Source organism: Pomacea canaliculata, linkage group LG6 (genome assembly GCF_003073045.1).
Source record: "Pomacea canaliculata isolate SZHN2017 linkage group LG6, ASM307304v1, whole genome shotgun sequence".
In the NCBI taxonomy this organism is placed as follows: Eukaryota; Metazoa; Mollusca; class Gastropoda; order Architaenioglossa; family Ampullariidae; genus Pomacea; species Pomacea canaliculata.
The window spans coordinates 1,877,225-1,898,347 of NC_037595.1; the positions used below are offsets into that span (position 1 = coordinate 1,877,225).

A 21,123-nucleotide genomic window follows, 5' to 3' on the forward strand; every position below is an offset into this window, starting at 1 on the left:
GTGACGAAACAAAACAAACAAATAAACAAACAAAACGCCCGACTTTCTTTTTTGGAAACATCGCGAGGGCGATGGCAGTAAAACGTATTTTCTAAGGAAATTAACGAAAGCTCAGATAAACTGCCGGACGCCTGCCTCAAGCTTTTCGGTGGCTGTGTGGGTCGCGGGAGGAGGAGGATGGGGAGGAGGAGGAGGAGGATGGGATGAGAGGCAAAGGGAGAAAGAAACCTGAGAGTGAGAGATGCACGCACTTTTGTCTCGCTCTCGCCCGAGCCGGCTGCCCATCAGCTGTGGCGGCCAATGCAGAAGCCGGGATGCTGCACAGCGCTGTAGAGACTTTAAAAAAAAAAAGTTGCAGACTGGTTCCTGATCGATACCCTGCCTCGTGCGAGGCGCAGCATCCCTGGTGTGGGCTGCTTGCGCCGGCAAACGGCTGCAGATGTTGTGGTGAAGCCACGCCAGCAGTGGCCTGTCTACTTACCGCGGCCTCCACTGTGTTTCCTCCTCGCCAGTGTTCGTTCATCTGTAGCTTTGGGCTTTTCTCTCCTTCGTGGATGCTCCCCGCCCCTCTCTTCACTGTATGTATGTGTGTGCATGTGCCCCTCCCACTCCCCCTTCCAGCGACACGTGACACACAGCCGAGCTCGTGCCTGGAGAGGCGTGTGTACGCGCGTGCCTTACACGACACGAGCTGGTGTGAAGCCTAGCGTGTGATTTACTCTTTTTCTTGTTTGTTTTTCTACTCTCCCCCTCCCTGTCGGAGGGGCAAAGATGATTCGGTGTAGCCGTCGGCGGAATCTGTGTCTGTGATACAAGCTGTACCGCCTGGTGCTGCTGCTGGCGCCTCACCTGCGAAGATGAGAGTAGATGGCTGGCCGTGACGCCGCACTTGAAAGGGAGATAAATCTTGTTCAACCGTCTGTGGATTACTCTTTCGGCTCTTCGTCATCATCGTCGTCGTCGTCGTCGTCATCGCCATGGGCAACAAACTGTGCGCGCCTCTCCTCAAGAAGAACTACCGGAGTCACGACAGCACGCCGTGGAATATTCGCAAGGATTCCCACCTGCTCAGGTAATGAACATCAAAGCGCCGCCATGTATGCTTTAGTTTCAGGCGAGATTAGAAATCGAGCGGCGAGTAGAGATCGATGAGCTTAGAGCTCGGCAGACGGGGGTCGATGGGAGAAAATGTCAGCAGGTTGACGAGAAGCCAGCTTAACTTTATTGTTCTGACGACTAGTGGCCGTCAAGTGGCGCTGGCACTGACACGTTGAGCTGTCATGTGTCACTGCAAGTGTCAGGGTAGATAATGTTATCTACAGCCTCGTCCTCATCCTTAATCTTCCTCTGTTAGTAATAGTGAAGTGTGTGTGTGTGGTATTTCCTGTGTGTGTGGTGCTCTCTCTGTATAGTGATCTCTGTGTGTGTGTGTGGTGTTTTCTCTCTCTATGTAGTGTTCTGTGTGTGTTTTCACTCTGTATGTGTGTGGTGTTCTCTCTCTCTCTGTGGTGTTCTCTCTCTGTATGTGTGTGTGGTGTTCTCTCTCTGTAGTGTCATGTTTGTGTCGTTTGTGTGTAGTTCTCTCTCTGTGTGATGTTCTCTGTGTGTGTCATTCGTGTGTAGTGTTCTGTGTCTCTCAGTGTGTAAAGTAGTTTTGGCGCATTTCATTCTTACCTACAGTATGTTCTAGTAGTTCAAAGCAAAAAGCAGTTGTATTTATGTGTGTGTGTGGGGGAGTCCCACCGACACCAGACCGCCTTCTCCCTTACAATAATGAGATAATATAGAAAGCACAACTGCTCAGTAAACCGTCTTAAAATAAACTAAAGGCCTACAAAAATAATTGAAGGTTTACATTACTTTATTAATCAAGGGGAGAGGATAACTCACAGCTTAACAGTTCTTCTGAACTTGTTGGTCTGCCACAAAGTACATCTCTGTCGGTGGAGACAAACAAACAAACAAACAAACAAACAAACAAACAAACAAACAAACAAACAAACAAACAAAAAAGCAAACACGTGGATCCTTTGAACAGTTGAGTGTTGCCACCCTGTGTCCACCCCTAACCCACCTGACAAGTCCACCGACCCACTTGTTCACCTGTCACATCAAGGTAGAAGCATCGTGTTTATTCGTTGTTTATTGGATTTATCATTAAAATATTTACACCTTCAGCCTGAGTTGTTAGTAATCTAACCTCTTCATCTTCTGAGTAGTCTGAGTCGTAATATCAACAGTTTTTAGTCGTCCGCATTTTGAAGAAATGTTCAGTGTAAACTATAGATAGTGGTTAGAGACTGGCTTCGTGCCAATCTGTGGTGTGATAGTCTAAGCATTAGTGGAATATTAGACAGTGTTAGCCACTCTATATCCATGGTGAAGGCGTGTTTAATTAGGCTGTGAGGCGGTCACGTGGGGAGCTACTTTACATTCTGTTCCTGATGAAGGTCTGATGCTTTGACCGGGAGCACGTGGCGAGCAGATGGCGAGAGAAATCAGCAACTTCATCAGATGTGAGAGGAGAGTTCACACGGAGGAGAGGGAGGAGAGAAAGTGAGTGGGGAGGGGGAGAAGAAAAGAGATGGGAGGTCGGGGGAAGAGTTCATCGTCTGGCTACTCACATCGTCTGTGGTTATTTATGCCTGAAACGCCGCATGATGGACACACACACAAACACACAAACACACACGTGTGTGCGCATTTTTGTTTACATTTACACACGTGCACGTGCAAGAAAGTTCCTAGCGAGCGTTAATTAGCTTTTGATAATCTGCATGGACGTTACAAACTGTCTGCCACTGGCTGATCGCGAAATAATGAGGATGGTGAGGTTGAGGACTGTGAGGGATATTCAGAAACTGCAAATGTCATCCGAGGAACAGAGCTTCACCTTTCTCCTACACGGAGGTGTAGACATCACCTGGGGAGTTCTCGTCGGAATATTTCCTCCCATCATCAGCTGACACCAAGCGCAGATAACACCTGCAAAGCTTACTCAGCACTTAGCTCGGGTTGAGGTTAGCGCCCGGATGGAATCAGCAGCTGGAGCCATTGGATGTGGAGTTTCTTGGGGACCCTTTAGCTGTTGCTCCTCCTGATGGCCCGAGTTTTCCCCCCTAAGCACTATTGATGCTGGAGTTGTCTGACCTACTTTCTGCACGTCACAGCGCGTGTGGGACAGCAAATGTCAGGCGTGCTTGGGTGCCAGCAGACAAATGTGAATGGGAATCCTCCAGTCTTGTTGACAGTGAGCAGAGGTCAATGGTGCAGACTGATGCTGTGGATCCACAGACCTCTCTGTCTGTATGAGTGTGTTTGTGTGTGTGTTTGTGTGTGTGCGTGCGTGCATAAGTGACGTACGTGCTTTCTGGTCTTTTTGTCAGACTCACGGGGAGATAATGACATTCATTTAACTGCCTCTCAAAAGCCGTTAACGATGTGTTCGAGTCCTTCCCGTCCCCACCTCCTCCAGAGAATGGAGGGCAGTCGCCAGCAAGCATCCCGCGCGAGACGTCGTCCATTGTGTTCACGTGACGTCACCCATTGTCGCCCCTACGACGACTGCCACTGTACCTCCTGTGACATTCTACATTGTCTGCCATGTGTCGTTTCTCATTTTCTTCCATGTAACCTTTCATCTTGTCGATAAAATGTTTGCTATTGTCGCCCGTGTGACGTTTCCAGTTGTCGTCCATTTGTCGAGGGTAAACAAGCTCATGGCGCCGGCAATCATCGCTCTCGACATCTTCAGTCTCATCGCCTTGACACTTACTTACTAAGGAACAATGTTCATTCCTCTCCATTCCTCTGTGCACGAGGAGAGTTTTGCTAAGCCAGAGTTGACATCAAGTATATGTCGATAGTACAGTATGTTACATAACAGCCGAGTATTGTCTCCTGTTCGCTCTACTGCATCTGATACCCAAGGAATTTCCCAAACCCACCACCCACCTTTTTACCTGGATTTAGGATGTTTACAGAAATAATTACTTCTGCTACACGCCAAGAAATTTGAGCTCACATCAGTTTTTTGTGAATGCGGTGGAAAAAGGTAAAATGTGTTATCTATCATCTGGTGTCATCAGCCTTCAATAGACCTACTGACCTCCCTCCTCTCTCAGCCTCAACCAACACCTGTTGCAGCTTACAGCTGGGCTGAGTGTATGGATGGCATTGATTTTCTCGTTTTGACGTGTTTGCCTCCATCTTAGCTTGCACGAGTGGACCGCCCCTGGGAACGGAGTCCTAGACATTGTCTACCACCGTGTGGTCCCGACTAAGGTAACCCTTCTCACCTACCCTCCCTTCCCAGGGGGACTTGGCTGTCTGAGATAATACAACCTAACATGAAACATCTGCAACAAACTGTTTCAACAGCTGGTCGCCCGGTGGAGCGAGGCAGACCTACCCCAGACCTACATCTGACACGTCACGTCCTGCAACTGTTGTAACAACACCCGCCACCCGGAGTCAGTGGCTCAGTATGCGGAACAAACCGCGGTCTATGTTTTATGTTCCGATGTTTTTTTGTGGGGGCGAAGGCTGCTGGAGCTGAGTGAGTGCCAAAGTGAGTGGTGGTGGTGGCGGTGGTGGTGGTGGTGGCGGGGGAAACGAGTAGCAGACGACTTCGTGGATGCATGACTGCGTTTGGACGGAGGAGCCAGGACTTGGTGGCCGACTGTTGGACACCACAGGGACTGCTTGTGTCTGACAGTTGTACAGCAGTATAGCAGTATAGCAGTACAACACACTACTGATCTGTGGTAGTTTAAAAACCACGTGACTTCAGTATAGTTTGCAGTGTTGTTCTCGACATTGACAACAATATAAACAAACAAGTGTTGTTGTCTAAAAAGCAGATTTGTTAAGCGCTGCCTGTACAAACATTTGATACAAACATGCATACATACGTTTTACGCTCACATACATACCTTCCTAAGGTAACTAGTGATGTGATACACAGCATGCACGACATGCTCCAGTAAGCACGTGCTTTCCTGACGAGCGAGCGTTGGAGAGAAAGTACAAAGCTTCCTTCCTTCAACAGCACACTCTTGCTACGCGCCACTCGCTCGCTCACAGGTCGGGGGTCAGCGACGTGACGTGACGTGATGTGATGTGATGGGGAGGCTGCAGGTGCCACGGCGCACGCACTTTCCGCACGTGCGATAAGCGCACGAGACGAGGGCGAGAAGTTGAGCGAAGTTGCCATCAGCCAGGAAGATAAACGTCGACGCAGTTCTTTGCCGAGCGCCTCAGGTACTCAATTGTTTGCCCCCGGAGTACTACGCAGGCATGTGACCTTTCACCCCTGGGGCAAACGACTTCATTTTTTGTTTTCTTTTGTTGTTGTTTTTGTTAGACGGCTCATCGTTACGGGAGCAGGTTGTGCGAAACTAATGATGACAGGAGGAGCCAACCTGAGCTTTCTTTTTACTGTGACTGTTGCACGTGTGGTCCATGTCTTCATGCCGACTGCCGCTTGTTATTATTTTGGTTGTTACTTTGTTCCCCTTGGTTACACAGAAAATCTGCTTTCACACAACTTTCTGTGAAAACCTGGATATCATCAACAAATTTAAAATGAATGACAACAAAACTGAGGTCCTTCCATTAGCCTGTGCAAACAAAGCACAGTGTGTGTCCTGCTCTACTACTGTTACTTTCACTGGCATGAAATATATCTCCTTCCTAAACCGTCCTTAATCTTGGTATTATCAAGGACAACCGATGTGGTTTTCAAGTCCATCTTCCTTCAACTTCGCAGGATCCTCATGTCCGGACCGTCCTTTCAGTTTCTGCTTTTGTCTTGTCCCCGATGGACTGCTGCAGCTCTCTATTTGTTGATTCCTCTAATTGTTTAGACAAACTTCTAAGGGCTCAGAGAAAAGCCGCTACATTGTCTTCCGCAGGCAAAGAACATTTTTCCCTCCTTCTTCTTCCCTGTCTGCCAAACTGGCATTGACTACAAGGTGGCCCCACTGTCCGACCTTGTCTTCAAGGCCTTGTCCCTGGTTCCTGTCTGAGCTACTGACTCCCTACTACAAGGGTCGGTCTCCTCGGTCTGATTGTGATGTCCTCCTTCTGTCCCTCACACCAGACGGTCTTCATGTGTTGTCCTCCTTCTGTGCCTCACACCAGACTGGCGAAATTCCACACACACTTCTTTTCCATCTCAGGCCCCACTGTTTAGAATGTTCTGCCCCCTTTTCCCTTACAAGTGTGTCGCATTTCGAAGTTTTCAGTTTCAGTTAAAACCCACATCTTTAAGAAAACTCTTTGATCATCAAACAAACTGTTCCATTCTCTCCTAAGTTCTTCATCTTCATGCACATCGTTCATGTTTTCCGCGGTTTCATCTCCTTGAAGGCTTGTGTTTGTTGTTTGCTTTACTTTCAGTTACTTGACAGTTTCACACGGGTAGCGGAGTGAGCTTGAGAGGAAATGTGTTTCACAGATGACGATGATGATTACAATTGCTATTATTATCTATAATTATATAGATATGGGTAAGGAGCTTCATGCTGGTAAAAGCCCACAATTTTCAAGCACAATGTTGAGGATTGTCCGAGCATGTGACTGGATAACTGCAGATAAGGACCTCATTAATCAAATAAAAGACGATAAAGGGAGATAATTGTTGGTTTCCATGCTGACAGGGCATTTCAATGAGTTCACTGAACAATAGAACTCTTTACCTTTTAACACACACACACATATCTTGTTAGCATTGTGAAAAAATTCTTAGAAAGAAACATTCTTTCTTTCATTTTCTTTCTCTTTCTTTCCTTAGTGACCTATTACCTAACTCAAGGGGTGGTTAATTAGCGCAATTACGTCCCTTTCACAAGAAGAAAAATGAGGGAAAAAATCTTTTATGGCGAAGTATTCGCTAATGGAGGAAGGAAGCTTCTTTTTTCCGAACTAAAGTCAAGAAAATAAATTGGAAGGACTGTTCACCAGCACCTGTGGAGCTGACATCGTGGAACCTATTCATCTGCCTTGTGTCTACAGACAATAGGTCAGCGAGGATCCGGGATTCCGGATTCACATCTCGCCTCGAGCATGCTGCTTCCTTGCTGCCTGCTGATAATTATTTTTCTTACCGACTCGGCATCAAACATCAGTTCTCTCCAACCCAATCCTCTGTAAACCTTCCCCTGTGCCTCGTAGCCATTGTTGTCACCCAGTAGCTTGGACTTGTTTGTGTCCATCCGCAGAAAATAACACACATCTATCAAAAATAAAACTTCACTTGTTTGTAAATTACTAAATTAATTCTTATCACGATCAACTTAACACTTAAATATAGCAGTGTAAAATTTCAATCTGTTTATAATCCAGTGAAATACAATCTCCACCTCGACAGCTTAAACAAAATGATTGATGAAGAAAAACTTCATTAAAATTTGAGATAAATTGTGAAACACACTCAGCTACTGAAATACAACATTAAAATACAGATTGAAATATGGAATGGTTCAGTGGAGGAGCCTAAAGGGTTAATGTTGATGTTCAGTAAGCGAAGAGCTGGATGTGTGGGGGGAAGAGGAGGGGTATTGGTGTTTTCCGCCGATTCAGCAACTAAGGATGTGTCCCGGCAATGGTTAGGGCAGAGGTCCCCGGTTCGATATCCATGGGGCGCAGAATACTTCCTCCAGTTGTACCCAGTGTGCAGTGGGTAGCTAACCTTTAGAGCTGGGTGCAGAAAAGCTGGTCCCCAGAGAAGTGCTGAAACCCACCATCACGACTAATAATGACAATAATGACTAGTTGGATGGAATATGAATAGAAGAATTTTTAACCACTAATTTTTCATCACTTTTTAAATAATTGCATTTCTTGTTTGTGTTGTTGATGTTGTTCCTTTTCTTCTTCTTCTTCTATGAATACATGTTATTGGGGGGCACTAAGGGCTTCTCCATTTACACTTCGTGAAAGACACTCCCAGATACTCCCATTGCTCTTATTAAGTAGCATGACTGGAGGAGCAGACACTTCGTAGGCAAAAAGCTGAAATGGCGATGAAGCATTGCATGTAGATGTTAGTCATCATCTGAGTGCTTTCAAATGTTTTAGGTGAAGACGAGTTAACATGTCGAGAAATGGAAGAACAAAAACAGAAAACCTGCGACGGTTAACATCTGAAACCACCGACTACCTTCCTTGGGCTGTGTTCCCAGCATCTGTGTTTATCCTCATCCTGCTGTGTGTGATTATTTACACACAATGTGTGATTGTTTACACACAATGTGTGATTGTTTACACACAATGTGTGATTGTTTACACACAATGTGTGATTGTTTACACACCTCCATGTCAGTTAAACAGATGCTGTGTGTCATGTTTTACACGCTGCCATGTGTAAGTGTTTACACCTTCTGTAAATCATCGAACACAAAGAATGTCACCAATGTCAAGTATCTGTGCTCGGGTTATCTTCCCTTCCATCACTTTCATCGACAGGTTCATCACAGCCGCTGTACAAAGATGCTACTACTGTCTGTCTCTCCGACTTCTCCATCATTTGCAACTATTTTCTGTTTCAATAATTTCCAACGTTTTTCTTTTCCTATTTTGACTTGTGTACGTCTTTAAAATTGTTCTCTTAATTAAAGATCATTAATTCATTCATTCGCCCCAAAAGCTGTCTCTGATTTGTTTCTTATATCACACAACTGTATTTATCCCACATGGCGGGGAGGAAGCAGCTCACAAACCAACAGTCGCAACACTTGAGTCCAATGATGGCGACTACTTCCCTCTAAAGAACAAAAATAATCGAAGGATGTGGAGTAAAATAAGAGAAAGACTGTGATTGTCGTTTTCACGAACATTAAAAAGTGATGTGCAGACGACAGCTGGAGTTGTCATCTACAAAGTGATTTTCTGCCATTTAAAACTGTTATCTCGTGTTGTACTTGTTGTTGTTGCTGTTATCTCACACCCTGCCCACCCTGTGACAGTCCACCCTATCTCGCCTTCATCATCAAAGCAGTGACAAGTGTTATCTCTGCCACCATTGCTGTGCAGGCTGTGGGCTGACGTGTTCCGGGTGCACGGGGTGGGCGACTACATGCGTTGGGAGCGAGTATCGGATGATGTAGTTCCGGTCAACATCACCTGCATTGAGGACACCCCCAACACCATCTTCCAGATCACAGCCTACAACCGACAGGTGGAGAAAATCTTTGATGTCAAGATCACCCAGCCAGGTAAGAGTCACACGACTTTCTTCATAGTATTTCTTACTTGTCCCCTTGTTTTTTTGTTTTTTTATTTCTCTCTTGTAATTAGCGTTGATGTAGCTCAACACTGCTTACAACATAATAGCTTATGACAGAATGTTTGATGACCTGCGGCGGACAGATTGTAGATGTTGTTGATGACCACTCGTGGCCTGAGCTGGAATTAGGAGTTGGCTAAGTGTAATTCAAAACCGCGTGAAGCAGCTCAGTAAATACCCGGGTTTTTAACTCTTGCTTGCACCCAGTTATTGAGCGATTGCTCCCTCACCTCTCATCCCCTCCCCCATTCCACCCACCCCACCTCACACCCCAGGCCGAGTGTGGCAAAGAGTGGATGGTGGTGAGGGAGTGTGGATGCGCTCCGTGTCTGCAATTTGTCGTCTGGGAGCGCGTGCGGCACGGACTGATGACCCTCGCGCACCGGCTTGCTGGACAATATTGACCACACAAACACTTGACCGTTGTGTTTGGCACCCAACGCCGGTGCTGCCACGCAGTCCCCACACAAGGCCCACAACCCGTAATTGCTGCAGTTTCCCGTCAGACAACGCGCCTGTGAACGGAACATCCGGGCAAATGGCATCCTCCGGGACTGACTGGCCGAGACAAGAGTGTACTTACAATTAGACACCTGGACCTGCAACCTTTCGTCTGTCGATAGCGACAGTCGTGTTGTATATAGACACCTATATACAATATGTAAAGCAGCAATTCTCTTACAGTATTAGTCGCGAAAATCTATTATTCTGTCGTTGGACGCAGGCTTTCATTTCATCTTCGTCAATTCCGACCACAGACTACAGAATCAGTTAATGACTGAATGATAATAGTAGTAGTGATGGTCATGATGATGATGAAGATGTTGAAGATGATGGTCATGATAATGATGATGAGGATGATGAAGAAGAAGAATCAAGAAGAAAAAAACCAAAATGAAAAGAGAAGAAACAGACCAAAGAACAGTTTGACTGCAGCTTGCTTTGTGAGGAGGTAGACAGGGTTTTTCATGGCTAAACAAACTGTAAAAGGATAAACAGCTTACGTCAGCGGTTGACACAAACAACAGCGCGCGGTGCCCACGCCATCGTCATGGAAACCGTTGGTTACCCAGCGACACGGACGTCAGCACCTTGGCTCCGGCAATCACCTGACGCTACCGCGGACGCCAGAAGTCCGGTTACCGACTGGGTACTGAGGCAGGGAGGACATAAAGATGTCAGGGGGAGATGTGGGAGGGAGAATATCTCAACTGAAATGTGTGTTACACAACAGACCCAGCATCACGTGACAGAGGCGTGCGATGACGATATAAAGCCAGGTGCACACAGCACAACAAAAACTCGCCAAACGAAAGGCAAAGAACTCGTTCTGTCAGATGCAGCAACAACCATGATTTAATTAAGTCCAGCTTGGATTACACTTTCCCGTGTAGAAAAAAATTCAGTATTCGGGACAGTTTGTAAAATACAAGAGGAACCTTAGATAACCGCTTGGAAGGTCTTGACCACCATTGTCCTTTGATGGTCAACCGCGCGGAGCGTGAGCGAAATGAGAGATCGCGAGAGCTTAGCTTCACTGCACGTGCTCTAGATGGACCCTTGTTCAAGGGAAATGCAGTCGGGCATGTCTGTCAAACGAGTTGCTGATAAAGTCACAGCAGAGGAGGAGAGAAAGTTTTTATGTTGATGAGAGTAAAGGACGAGGGGGGAGCCACAGTCTGTAGTCGCTCAATCACAATCCTGACTGCAGCTACACAACCCTCGCAAACAATTTTTCAAGAGTTGAAGTCTTGGGTTGTGAAAAGCGATGGTGTCAAATAATCGACTCGGTTATATGAGCACGTGGAATGTTTTCATGACTAGGATTAATTGTGGAGGGCAGAGGGAGAGACGAGGCGTTCAACGCTAGAGGCGCACAGACTGCCGGGTTCGATGCCAGTTTAGCGAAGGACTTTTTTTCGGTATGATTATGAATAACTTTTGTTTAAAATGAAAACTTGCTTCACATGGCGTGTAAACAATATACAGTTACAAACACTTACCATGCCTCTCTCTTTTCTCTTCCTCGTTTTATCCCTGTATGACTTTCATCGCACCCTCTGGGCTCAGACATCTCACATCACAGTCGAAACTAAGTGAGATAGATACAATTCCTTGCACGGAGGGACCGCGAGACCAGGACGAGATTCCTGCGAGACTTCCTTACCGCGTGACGTCAGCATCAGGTGTACCTTGCAATGATCGTAGACAATAATTACAAAGTAAGCTTGAAGAGAGATCGATTTATAAACAAAAATAGACAACATTATTCTCTGTGTATATTTAGAGACCGCAATGAGTACAGTCCGGAGTAAATCATCGTCAAATGGAATGATGATGTTTGTCTCTCGACTCACCGTGTGAACCTCTTCGCTTTACATTAATCTTGCCAACTCATTTAGCCTTCATTTAACTCAAACTTAAAAAGCGGGTCTACTCGATCTGGAACTCATTCTGACAAGTGAACCTGATATCTCATGGTTTCTCGTGCTGAGAGATTCTCCGAGACGAAGGTTCTCACGCAAGTAGCCTCGCTCCTCACAAAAAATATTTTCTTGATGACACGGATACTGGCTGTTAGCAGTCATTACAACAAAAACTTTGAAAACACAACAGTCATACGTATTTGATGTACACTGGCGGCCATGTTGGTTCCCTTTAAAGACAAGCTCAGAGCTTTGTCATCAGCACCAACGACGAGGGTGTAGCTTTACAAACAGTTACCATTATCTTTTACCAAAAAGCTTTTAAGAAGCTTTTTGTTTGCTCAGTTTTTTTAAATATAAGAGATTATGTTTGCTGCAGGCTGTGAGTATGGGCGGACAATAGAAAGCCGTGGACAGCAGGCTGAGGTCGTCTTTCTCCGCGTCATCCTCATGGCAACCGACGATCTAATCTCTTTTCTTTTTTTGAAAAAAAAAACGGAGGGTAACGGCCATAGAAAGTTTATAAGATATTTGAAACTGCAAGAGTGATATTGGAGTCCGATTAGCACATTTAGCATGAAAAAATATTGAGAGAATGCGCGGTAGTTGCACTGATGGGCAATAACAAGCAAAAACTGCCCCAAAATTAGAAAATGGCTTTGAGGGCCACGTGATCAATATGGCCGCCCACGCCTGTGAGGTAACCCAGTTATTTGGCGAAAACAGTGTGGGGTAGTCGCTGCTCTCCATGTTTTCTGTGTTTGTCTACTCTTCCTGTCTGCAGTGATTACATTGAGATCAGAGACTACTGTAGTGTGTTCAATGTTTTGTTGCTCGAGTTGCAATGTTTGTGTGTTTGTGTTTGTTTACAATGGAGTGTCGAGGAGGAGGAATTAGTTTGGTTTGGTTTTTGTGATTTGGTCAGCCACAATCCACAGATTTGCTGTGCATTTTCAATTCATTGATAATTAGAGATATAAGAAAAACACTTTATTGCAGAAAAGGTATAGAACTTAGTAAATATTTTGTTTTTCGTTGCTGGTGTCCTCTACCAACGATGACATTTGTAGGAAGGGTTGTGTGTTTGTGTGTCACGTGTCGTGTAGTAGAGAAATCGGTATATCATGTCCTGTCCTCTCTTTTGGTAACTCATGTCACACCTTGTGACAACTGTCATGTCATGAAAGGCAATTTGTGACAAACGGATTATATTTACAATGTATGTTGTTTTATTTTGTTTATACTCTTTAAAAGGGGATTGACTTGTTTTAAAAAGTATCATTGTGGACTTCCTCTCTCTCTCTCTCTCTCTCTCGATAAAAATTGTTTTCTTCCTTTGTAGATCGCTTGCACATCTCTACGTTTCATTTTTTTTTCAAGCAAGTGTTTCAAGAAATTATGTTTCTATCTTTCTCGCTGTCTCTGCCACATCATTTCCATGTTTTTATTATTTATTTAAACCGCCGATAACACTTACCAACCAAACCACTCACACTCAAACATCAGCCCACCTACCTAGCCACACATCCCCCATTACACACACACACAAACACACAAACAAACACACCCATTCACAGACGAAACCTGTTTGCGTTCTTAATCACAGGTGAGCAACCACTGGCTCCGCTTCTCCCTTCCTTTTCTTCTTCTTCCCCTTTGCCCTCCACCCCCAGTCTTACTGTACTGTGTAATAACTAATAAATATTTTTTATCACGGAATCTCGGCTGATGCCAATACCTACCTTTGTGTTCTCTGCCTTGGAGTTACCCCCCATGTCTGATCACTCTCAGTGTGTTCCTGTTACCTGGCGATGTCGCCTTCTGTCAATCATTTCATAAAATCCAGGTGTAGAGTCTCACCTGCAAATAACATCAGCCTACACACACCTGAACCTTCTTGGCGCCGGTAGTGACGTAAGGAGGATGGGAGAGAACCTACAATTCCACTTCCGCTAAAGTGTTTACTGTTGATCAGTGTAACACCGAGCTGCCACCCGGTCTATGAACACCCAGGTCTGCTTGTCCCAGTCTCACATCCATGTCCAGGCCTGGCTGTGCTGCCAGCAGGATGCAGCAACGGAGGGCAATAAATCGTCGCCTAGGTGGCGCCACAGCTTATACACCTCCCATCCACCTGCAAGTGGCATGATGGAGCAAAGTCAGGAAAGGTACAGGATCAACAGCCTCCATCTGATCTTCTGTCGGGAAAAGCCAGAACTCTTTCCCGCTTTGAAGCGCCATGTGCCAGGCTTCTTGGAAAGGAAACTTTAAAAAGGAAAACAAGATTTTTACTGCAAGATGAGAAAAGCCGGCTGTGGAGGGCATTCCAGGGAAGTCTGCGAGGCCATCTTGTGACCTCTCCTTGCTTTGTGCTGGACTTGCAAGTCCTGGGGCCTTCAAAGCTGGCAACATCAACACTTCATTGACAGCAGGCATCACAAGTCATGATCCAAGTCATTCTAATGCCTGACTGAAGCGGAGATTGAAATTTCTACCTGAAGATGTCAGAACAATCTCACTTGCAGATGGAATAACAGTTTCTACGCGAAGCTCGGATTATACATAAGACGGTTGTTGTCGTGAAGTAAGCAGGAAGATTATGTTTAAAACATTTTATTTGTTGGAAATGAGAGACAGGAAGGAAGGGGGAGGCAAGTTGTATCGAGACATTTCTAGTTTTAAATATTTTAACATTTCTAGGCATTAAATCTCTTTATGTAATTTATTTATAAAAACTGAGTTCACAATACGATTTAAGAACATTTTTAAAACTAAAATTGTTTTAAAGGTAAAAGTGTTAAAGCTCAGACTTTGGTTTCCGCTTGTGTGCAAATCATTGAAATGGCGCAGGAGCGATTTGTCAACAAAACTTTTGTGGATTCGCTTCTTTAGAACATTTTTAAGTTTTAGAAACATATTATGCAGCTGACCTTTGATCTCTGACTTTTGACTCCTGAACTGCACACAAACACGTGAGGTCATCACAAAAGGTAGTTTGAGGTGACATGAGTGTGATGACAGGGTGGTGACCGCCATAGTGTCACTGGATCGCTCAGAGGGAGGGAAGGAGAGAGGACAAGAAACAGTGTATTATTATTATTACTATTATTGTTGTTGTTGTTGTTGTTGTTGTTGTTGTGCTGACTGTTGATAAGGATGTTTACCAGTTGTCAGGTCATTCTTCTGTTATCGTGTGTCATCTCTCCTCTGGAGTGACACTGGTCCTCCATTCAGTCACCACAGTGGTCTATATTTTTTGCCAGCAGGCCAAGTCTCGTGCAAACCTCGTGCTAACCTCGGGGAAATGCGAGATGCCAGGCATGTCTTGTCCCTGAACGGCTGTTCAATCGATGTTCTTCCTTTCTGCATTGTCTTCCACTTTGCGTCTGCTTTTGCTTTCGATGTTAGGAGGGGGCAGGGCAGGGGGAGGGGTTCTACTCGCTTCCCAGCATGCAAGATTGGGTGAGGTGGAGGATGGGAGGGACCTGCAGGAATGTCAGGGCCAGACAGCTTCACGTTTCCATGGCTACAACAGTAGTTAGAGTTTGGTTTACGCAGGCTCGCCGGCGAACTGAGCTCATCTACATAGAAACCGGCGATTTGAGTGTCTGGGATCGCCATGTCGCCAACCACGAACGTATGACTGGACTGCTGGCAGACCAGTTTTTAGTTAAATATTGAAACGAGGCTGTTGTGTACAAAGCTTCCGGTTTAGTCACAGTCATTGTTTAGGCTCACCGAGACTAACAGTGGATCGCTTCGCAAGAGGCTAATGTTGGTCTCGGCAGACAGACAGCAGTCCACCTGTACATGTCCGTGGTCAAACCTTAATTTAAAAAAGTCGATTAGACAGTCAACAAACTTTGATGTAGTTCAGGTATTCAAAAGTGTGTTTGTGTGTGTGTTAGTAGGTCTTACTGACCTACACACAATATATTGTAGTAGACAATATAGTAGATGACACAAGTATATTAAATAGTCTACTATACAAATATTCTCCACACAATATACACATGTAATGAATTGCAAACTCCACAGAGGTAGAAATCAGTCTTGGTGGCCTTGTCCCCATTCTTCATCTCTTCATCAGTTTGACGACAGTCAAGAAACATTAATTTTTGTCTTTGTCAAAACTTGCATGAACACTGAGATCACTGACCTTTGACATCCACGCTTTGCGGGGGAATATTTAGATGTCATTGAGACCACATTTGAGTCCGGGTATCTTCGGGTATCTCAGTTTGTCGGCGCTAACGACTCTATTAACGTCACGTGATTCCAAGAGGAGACGAGGGTTGAGTTGCACATGGCGTCTGCTCGACTGGAGGCTGAGTTCGCGAGGGCTGCGGGAATCGTTCTGTGATTTGTTTGCGGAGAACTCGGCGAGATGTCATCAAGCTGTTTGTGGACAGGATGCACACGGTGCGGATCGTTAAGGAGCCAGAGTAACCCGACCTTAGAATGTGGATCGTCGATAACTTGAGATTAAGTACCCGGGGTGGCATGCAGACATGCTTCACCTACATAGGGACAAACGGTGTCAAGGACAGACACTGTATAGCATCTCGTGCAGTTGATGATGAACAATCAAGGACAGGTGTAAAAAATATTTTCCCGTGATGCTGGGGAAGCAGTTAAAGGCTCTTGTTGCAGGTGACTGGTAAGAACTCGAGCGTTGTGTGCATTGTATATTAGAGAGAGAAATAGACTAAACAAATTTGTTTAACGATTCCTTCAAGTCGCTGTGGCATAAGCTGGGGTTTGACTGGCTGTACAAGATTTCTCAACGCACACAAAGCCTCCAAGGCCATTCAAGTGCAGGATGCGACTGCTGCCCTACTGCGACTCCAAAGGTCTTCTGTCTATTTTTATAATTTGCATTTTTCTGATTTATTGACATGAATCTTTGTGCTCGACATTATATCACCTGTCTGCCTGCCTGACGACTGTGCATGTGTCGGTGTTTCTATTTGAATAAGTGCGAGCGCGTTCGTCAGTCTGCAGACATACCGGCAATAAATGTGTTGTCTGGTGTGCGTGAGGCACAACAATAACTACACTAGTGATGCTTGTAACAGCTCACACCTACAGACTGGGGCTCACATCTGACATGTACAGACATCACAGACATGGAGGTGTAAGATGGAGATGCAACTGTCCTAGCAGGCGTGTTCATCATCTCTCAAATTTTCTCCCTTAGTGTTGCACACATCGCCACCATCATCGTGTCAGTCAGTCCGTTTACAAAGTTCACACTCTCACAAATAAATCATCATCGGGTATTGCACAAAGTGGGTATCACGAGAACTGTCACAGGAAGACAGATTGAAGATGGCTGCAGTTTAGAGGAGAAACAAAAGTGAAGTCAGGGCAAAAGTGTTTCCTGACAAATGTCCTCTGACCTTTGCTTGTTGTGAGCAGCAATTGCTGTACATGTTCGATAGTTCAGTCGATACCAGGAGGTGTTCACACCAGCTGCTGTGAGCTTTGTATACATGTTGTATGTGTCGATATCATTGAATACCACATCGGTGTCTTGATTGTCATAGTACAGCAGTGACAGAAGTGTTTGTCTCCATGTCAACCATGAGTGTGGCCATAAGGACAACACACACAGACGGACTGTAAACATCAACAACAACACCCAGTGTGTGATGTTGTACAGACTACAGCAGCCTGTCTCCCTGTGTACATACGCGAGGCGCTTGTGCAACAAAAGCCAGGAATAGAAAGCAATCCTGGGTGTCTAGACGACCACAGACGTTTGATTGAAGTCTGACTCACACGCAGGTGGGGCGGGGGGCAGCTGGGTGTGTGCGTGTGTATGTTTGTGTGTGTGTATGTGTGTGTGTATGTGTGTGTGTATGCGTAGATATGTATGTGTGTGTGCGTGCGCGTCCGCGTATTCGTGTGTGTGTCTCGGAAGGTAATGTGCAGAGGTCGGATCTTGAGATAAGTGTTCAGCAACTTATTGCCGATCTCTCAATTTCCTTCTTCTGGTACTGACAGCTCGTACTACAGCTGTCATACAGCTGTGACACTGGTGTGACAGTTCTAGACGTGACACAGCTGTGACACTGATGTGACAGTTTAGGAGTAAAACAGCTGTGACACGTGTACAACTACTTCCCACTGAGGGTTTTGACTTCCCACAGACGTCTTCCAGCTGTTCTGAGGGACGGGGTGGCAGCTGTGAGGGGGAGGGGTGGCAGCTGTAGTGAGGGTTAGAGGCAAAGGTCAGACGGCGGAGTGAGGTCATGACGGAGGGCGACAGTGTGGCCCTGTATTGACCACCAACAGTCCAGGCCGGTGTTTGCGGGGGACATGGATGTGTCTGCAGTTGATGGCCGACCTGTGGTGTGTTTGGCGATGGAGGCGAGCTGTAGTCTTGATTGTCGACATGTCTGGGGTCGGGGGGACGTGGATCGAACTGTGGAGGACGCCAGTGATGCAGGTTTCCTGATTTTGGTGAACCTCACAGCCTCATGGCATCCAGCAGTCTGGCGATGTCGTGTAACGGACTATAGAACACGTGGTCAGCTCAGTCTTGTGTCGTGGCTGTCGTCCGTCCGGTCCCACGCTTTGTTTGTCTGACATTCTCACTTGTTTTTGTTTGTGTAACCTTCTAACTTATTTTTGAGAAAAGCGACCACATGTACACACATCTCGAGTCCTTAAGGCACACCTATATCCACCCACATACAGAAAAAGCAACAACAACAACAACAACAACAACAACAACAACAACAACAACAACAACAACAACAAAACAATTCATCTCTGGCTGTGTAGCTGGGCTGCAGGCTACAAACCATTTCAAGTGTCTGCTACTTGTTCACACAGAGCATCTCGCTGACCTCACCTCAGTGAAACTGTTTGTCCTGTAAAATTATTTTACCTGTCAGCTCATGATGTGGAAACCTCGCGCGCGGGCGTGTGTGTGTGCGTGTGGGTGAGGGGTGAGCAGGAATATGTCAAGAAGCACACTTAAAATTTTTAGCAACATATTCTATGCACGCGTCACAAAAACACTTTAACTATGCTCAGTGCACGCGCTTGTAGATAAACATCTTTAATGTATAAAGTTCTAGAGATCACGTGATCATTTTCTCATAAACACAGTCGTCATGGTTCAAAGCCTCGTTCAAAGCTGTATAAAGAGACTCACTGTGGGTAGTAAATGTTTTTCATGCTGTATACCTCGCGTGTAATGACCAGACATCTACCATGTGTAATAAAACATTAATTACAGTGGAGACACATTCACCTGCACGATGTACAAGCAGCTGTCGAGCTTGATAAACACATTAATCTACCATGTAAACAAACGTTTATCAGGCATGGTCTGAATGTATTCTGTTTAAAGAAAAAGAAATACAGATGATGTGTAACGATCATACATCAGACTAGCAGCGGTGTGCATCGTCAGTGTAGCGAAACAACTAGAAACAGTGTACCACTCCCTGTCCCCTGCAAACAGCAGTTAGAGGGGGGATAGGATAACAATGGCAGTGTTGTTTGATTCATCCCTCAGCCTCTTTCTTTCTCTCTCTCATACAATGTTCTCTCGAAGTATGGCGGTGTCAGCGCTCGTTTGTCGTGAAAAGACTTTTGTCTCTCTTTCTTCTTCGTAATATTATTTTAACTCAAGCCATCTGAAAACTGAAGAAATAATAACGAAAAGTAAACATGCCCAGAAGATATGTATCCTTGTCAATAGATCACAAGGTAGTCACGTGACTGAAAGGAACGTTCCGACCAAAAATAGTGAGGACGTGACGACCACGTGGAGTTGACGTGAGGACACACACACTACGTCCCTGTCGTCACGGCCTGGGTCTTGCTTGTCCTTATCGATGTCATCCCACCTGGCTCCCTACCCACAGGCAGACAGCCACCCGGGTGACAGGGAAAGAGCAGACGAGAATAGTGATCGCCGTGTGTGGGCTCCAAGGTTCCGCCACTATTGATATTCATGTTTTCCTCCCGTCGACACTGAAAGCCAGAGTGCGTAGACACAATGAAGGCGTAGATACACTGTAGATGATGTAGATACTGAGTAGATGGTGTAGATGTAAATGGCAGAGGACGATAAACAGTTTTAAAATGTGATAACGGGGCGGGGATAGCGGGGGGCGAGATTCGGGGGGGAGGGTAAAGAGTGTGGGAAGGGTGAGGGAGAAAACAGATTAAGCCAAAGGGAGGAGAGAGGGAGGAAAACAGAAAAAGAAAGGAGGTGGGATCAATAAATCGATTTGCGATTTTTTGTTGTTGGCTTGGGTGTAACTGCGCGCTTGCCTCAGTGATTCTGCAATATTCGCCTCTCCGTGGAGAATCGTTTGCTTTCATTGCCGGTATCAAACATTGGTGAGAGTCAGAATAACGAAGCACACACTCACATACACATTAACACATAACAATGCAGGTTGACAAACGCATGAAAATAAGTTTAGCCTGGGACACCACACCGCACGGCAACGGCTCCTGTCTCCATCACATAAACTGTATTTCTGGTAATGAATCTTTGACAAACATGTCGCCACAAGGTTGCTGTCTTGTTTCTCATTTTTCTCGCCATAAAGTAGGATGAAATATTTCTCCCCGCTTGACCAAGAAGAAACTGTTTGTTTGTTTTTTACTGAATTTGTTGGTGTGATGGCAGCAACTTTATACAATTGTTACACAATGAGAGACAGTGTTCTTTGTTCTTTCTTCTGCAGACTTGTTTTATTTTATCTTTTGACATAGAGTTAAAAATAATCGAGTATCACTTTGAATTTATTTCATTTATTTACAGTGATGTACCTGGAAATAACGAGGGTGATGATGAGCTTTTCAGGAATACGTGTGTGTGTGTTTGTGTGTGTGTGTTTGCGTGTGTCTATGTGTGTCTGTGTCTGTGTGTGTGTGTGTTTGCGTGTGTCTATGTGTGTCTGTGTCTGTGTGTGTGTGTTTACGTGTCTGTGTGTGTGTGTGCGTGTTGGATGCTATATCGTGACAGGAACCATCATATGTCCAGCCACCGAGTGCTTCGTCCACTGGCGGGATCCGAACACCAACAGGGAGTGGGGACTCAACTTCTCCACCCCCACCGACGCACGGCGATTTCGCGACTGCTGCTCGGTGAGTGATCTCCCCTGACACGTCACGTCACGTCACGCGATTCCATTCACTGCGCATGCGCGTTCACCAATGTGAAGTGAGAGAGAAATGTGAGGTTGGTGGAGAAGAGAGAAAATTAGGGAGGAGAGGAAAGTTTCCTTTGTTCCTATTCATTGCTTTGTTTTTCACTCTCCCCAACCCTCCCACCTCCAGTGAAAAAAAAAAACTCCTCCTCCTCTCATTGGATGAACTCGTCAAAACCAATCTGACCTGACACAACGATTCTGTGCAAATTGTTTTCGTCAT

General features: G+C 45.5%; 1 protein-coding gene across 7 annotated transcripts in view; it reads left to right on the forward strand.

Annotated features, from left to right (window-relative positions):
• The first annotated feature begins 320 nt into the window (after nt 1-320).
• The window catches only part of LOC112567355, a 116,652-nt gene continuing 95,849 nt past the window's right edge, over nt 321-21,123 (forward strand). For 3 of the 7 annotated variants that reach the window (XR_003099805.1, XR_003099806.1, XM_025244031.1), the window contains exons 1-3: nt 326-1,072; nt 9,037-9,218; nt 20,717-20,838. Coding sequence is in view for 4 of the 7 variants with exons in the window: in XM_025244031.1 (XP_025099816.1) it covers nt 978-1,072; nt 9,037-9,218; nt 20,717-20,838 (399 nt within the window). In the remaining 3 variants the exon portion in view is untranslated. Of the gene's footprint in view, nt 1,073-9,036; nt 9,219-20,716; nt 20,839-21,123 lie in introns of all 7 variants that reach the window. The other 4 variants (XM_025244035.1, XM_025244034.1, XR_003099807.1 and 1 more) reach the window with 3 other exon arrangements.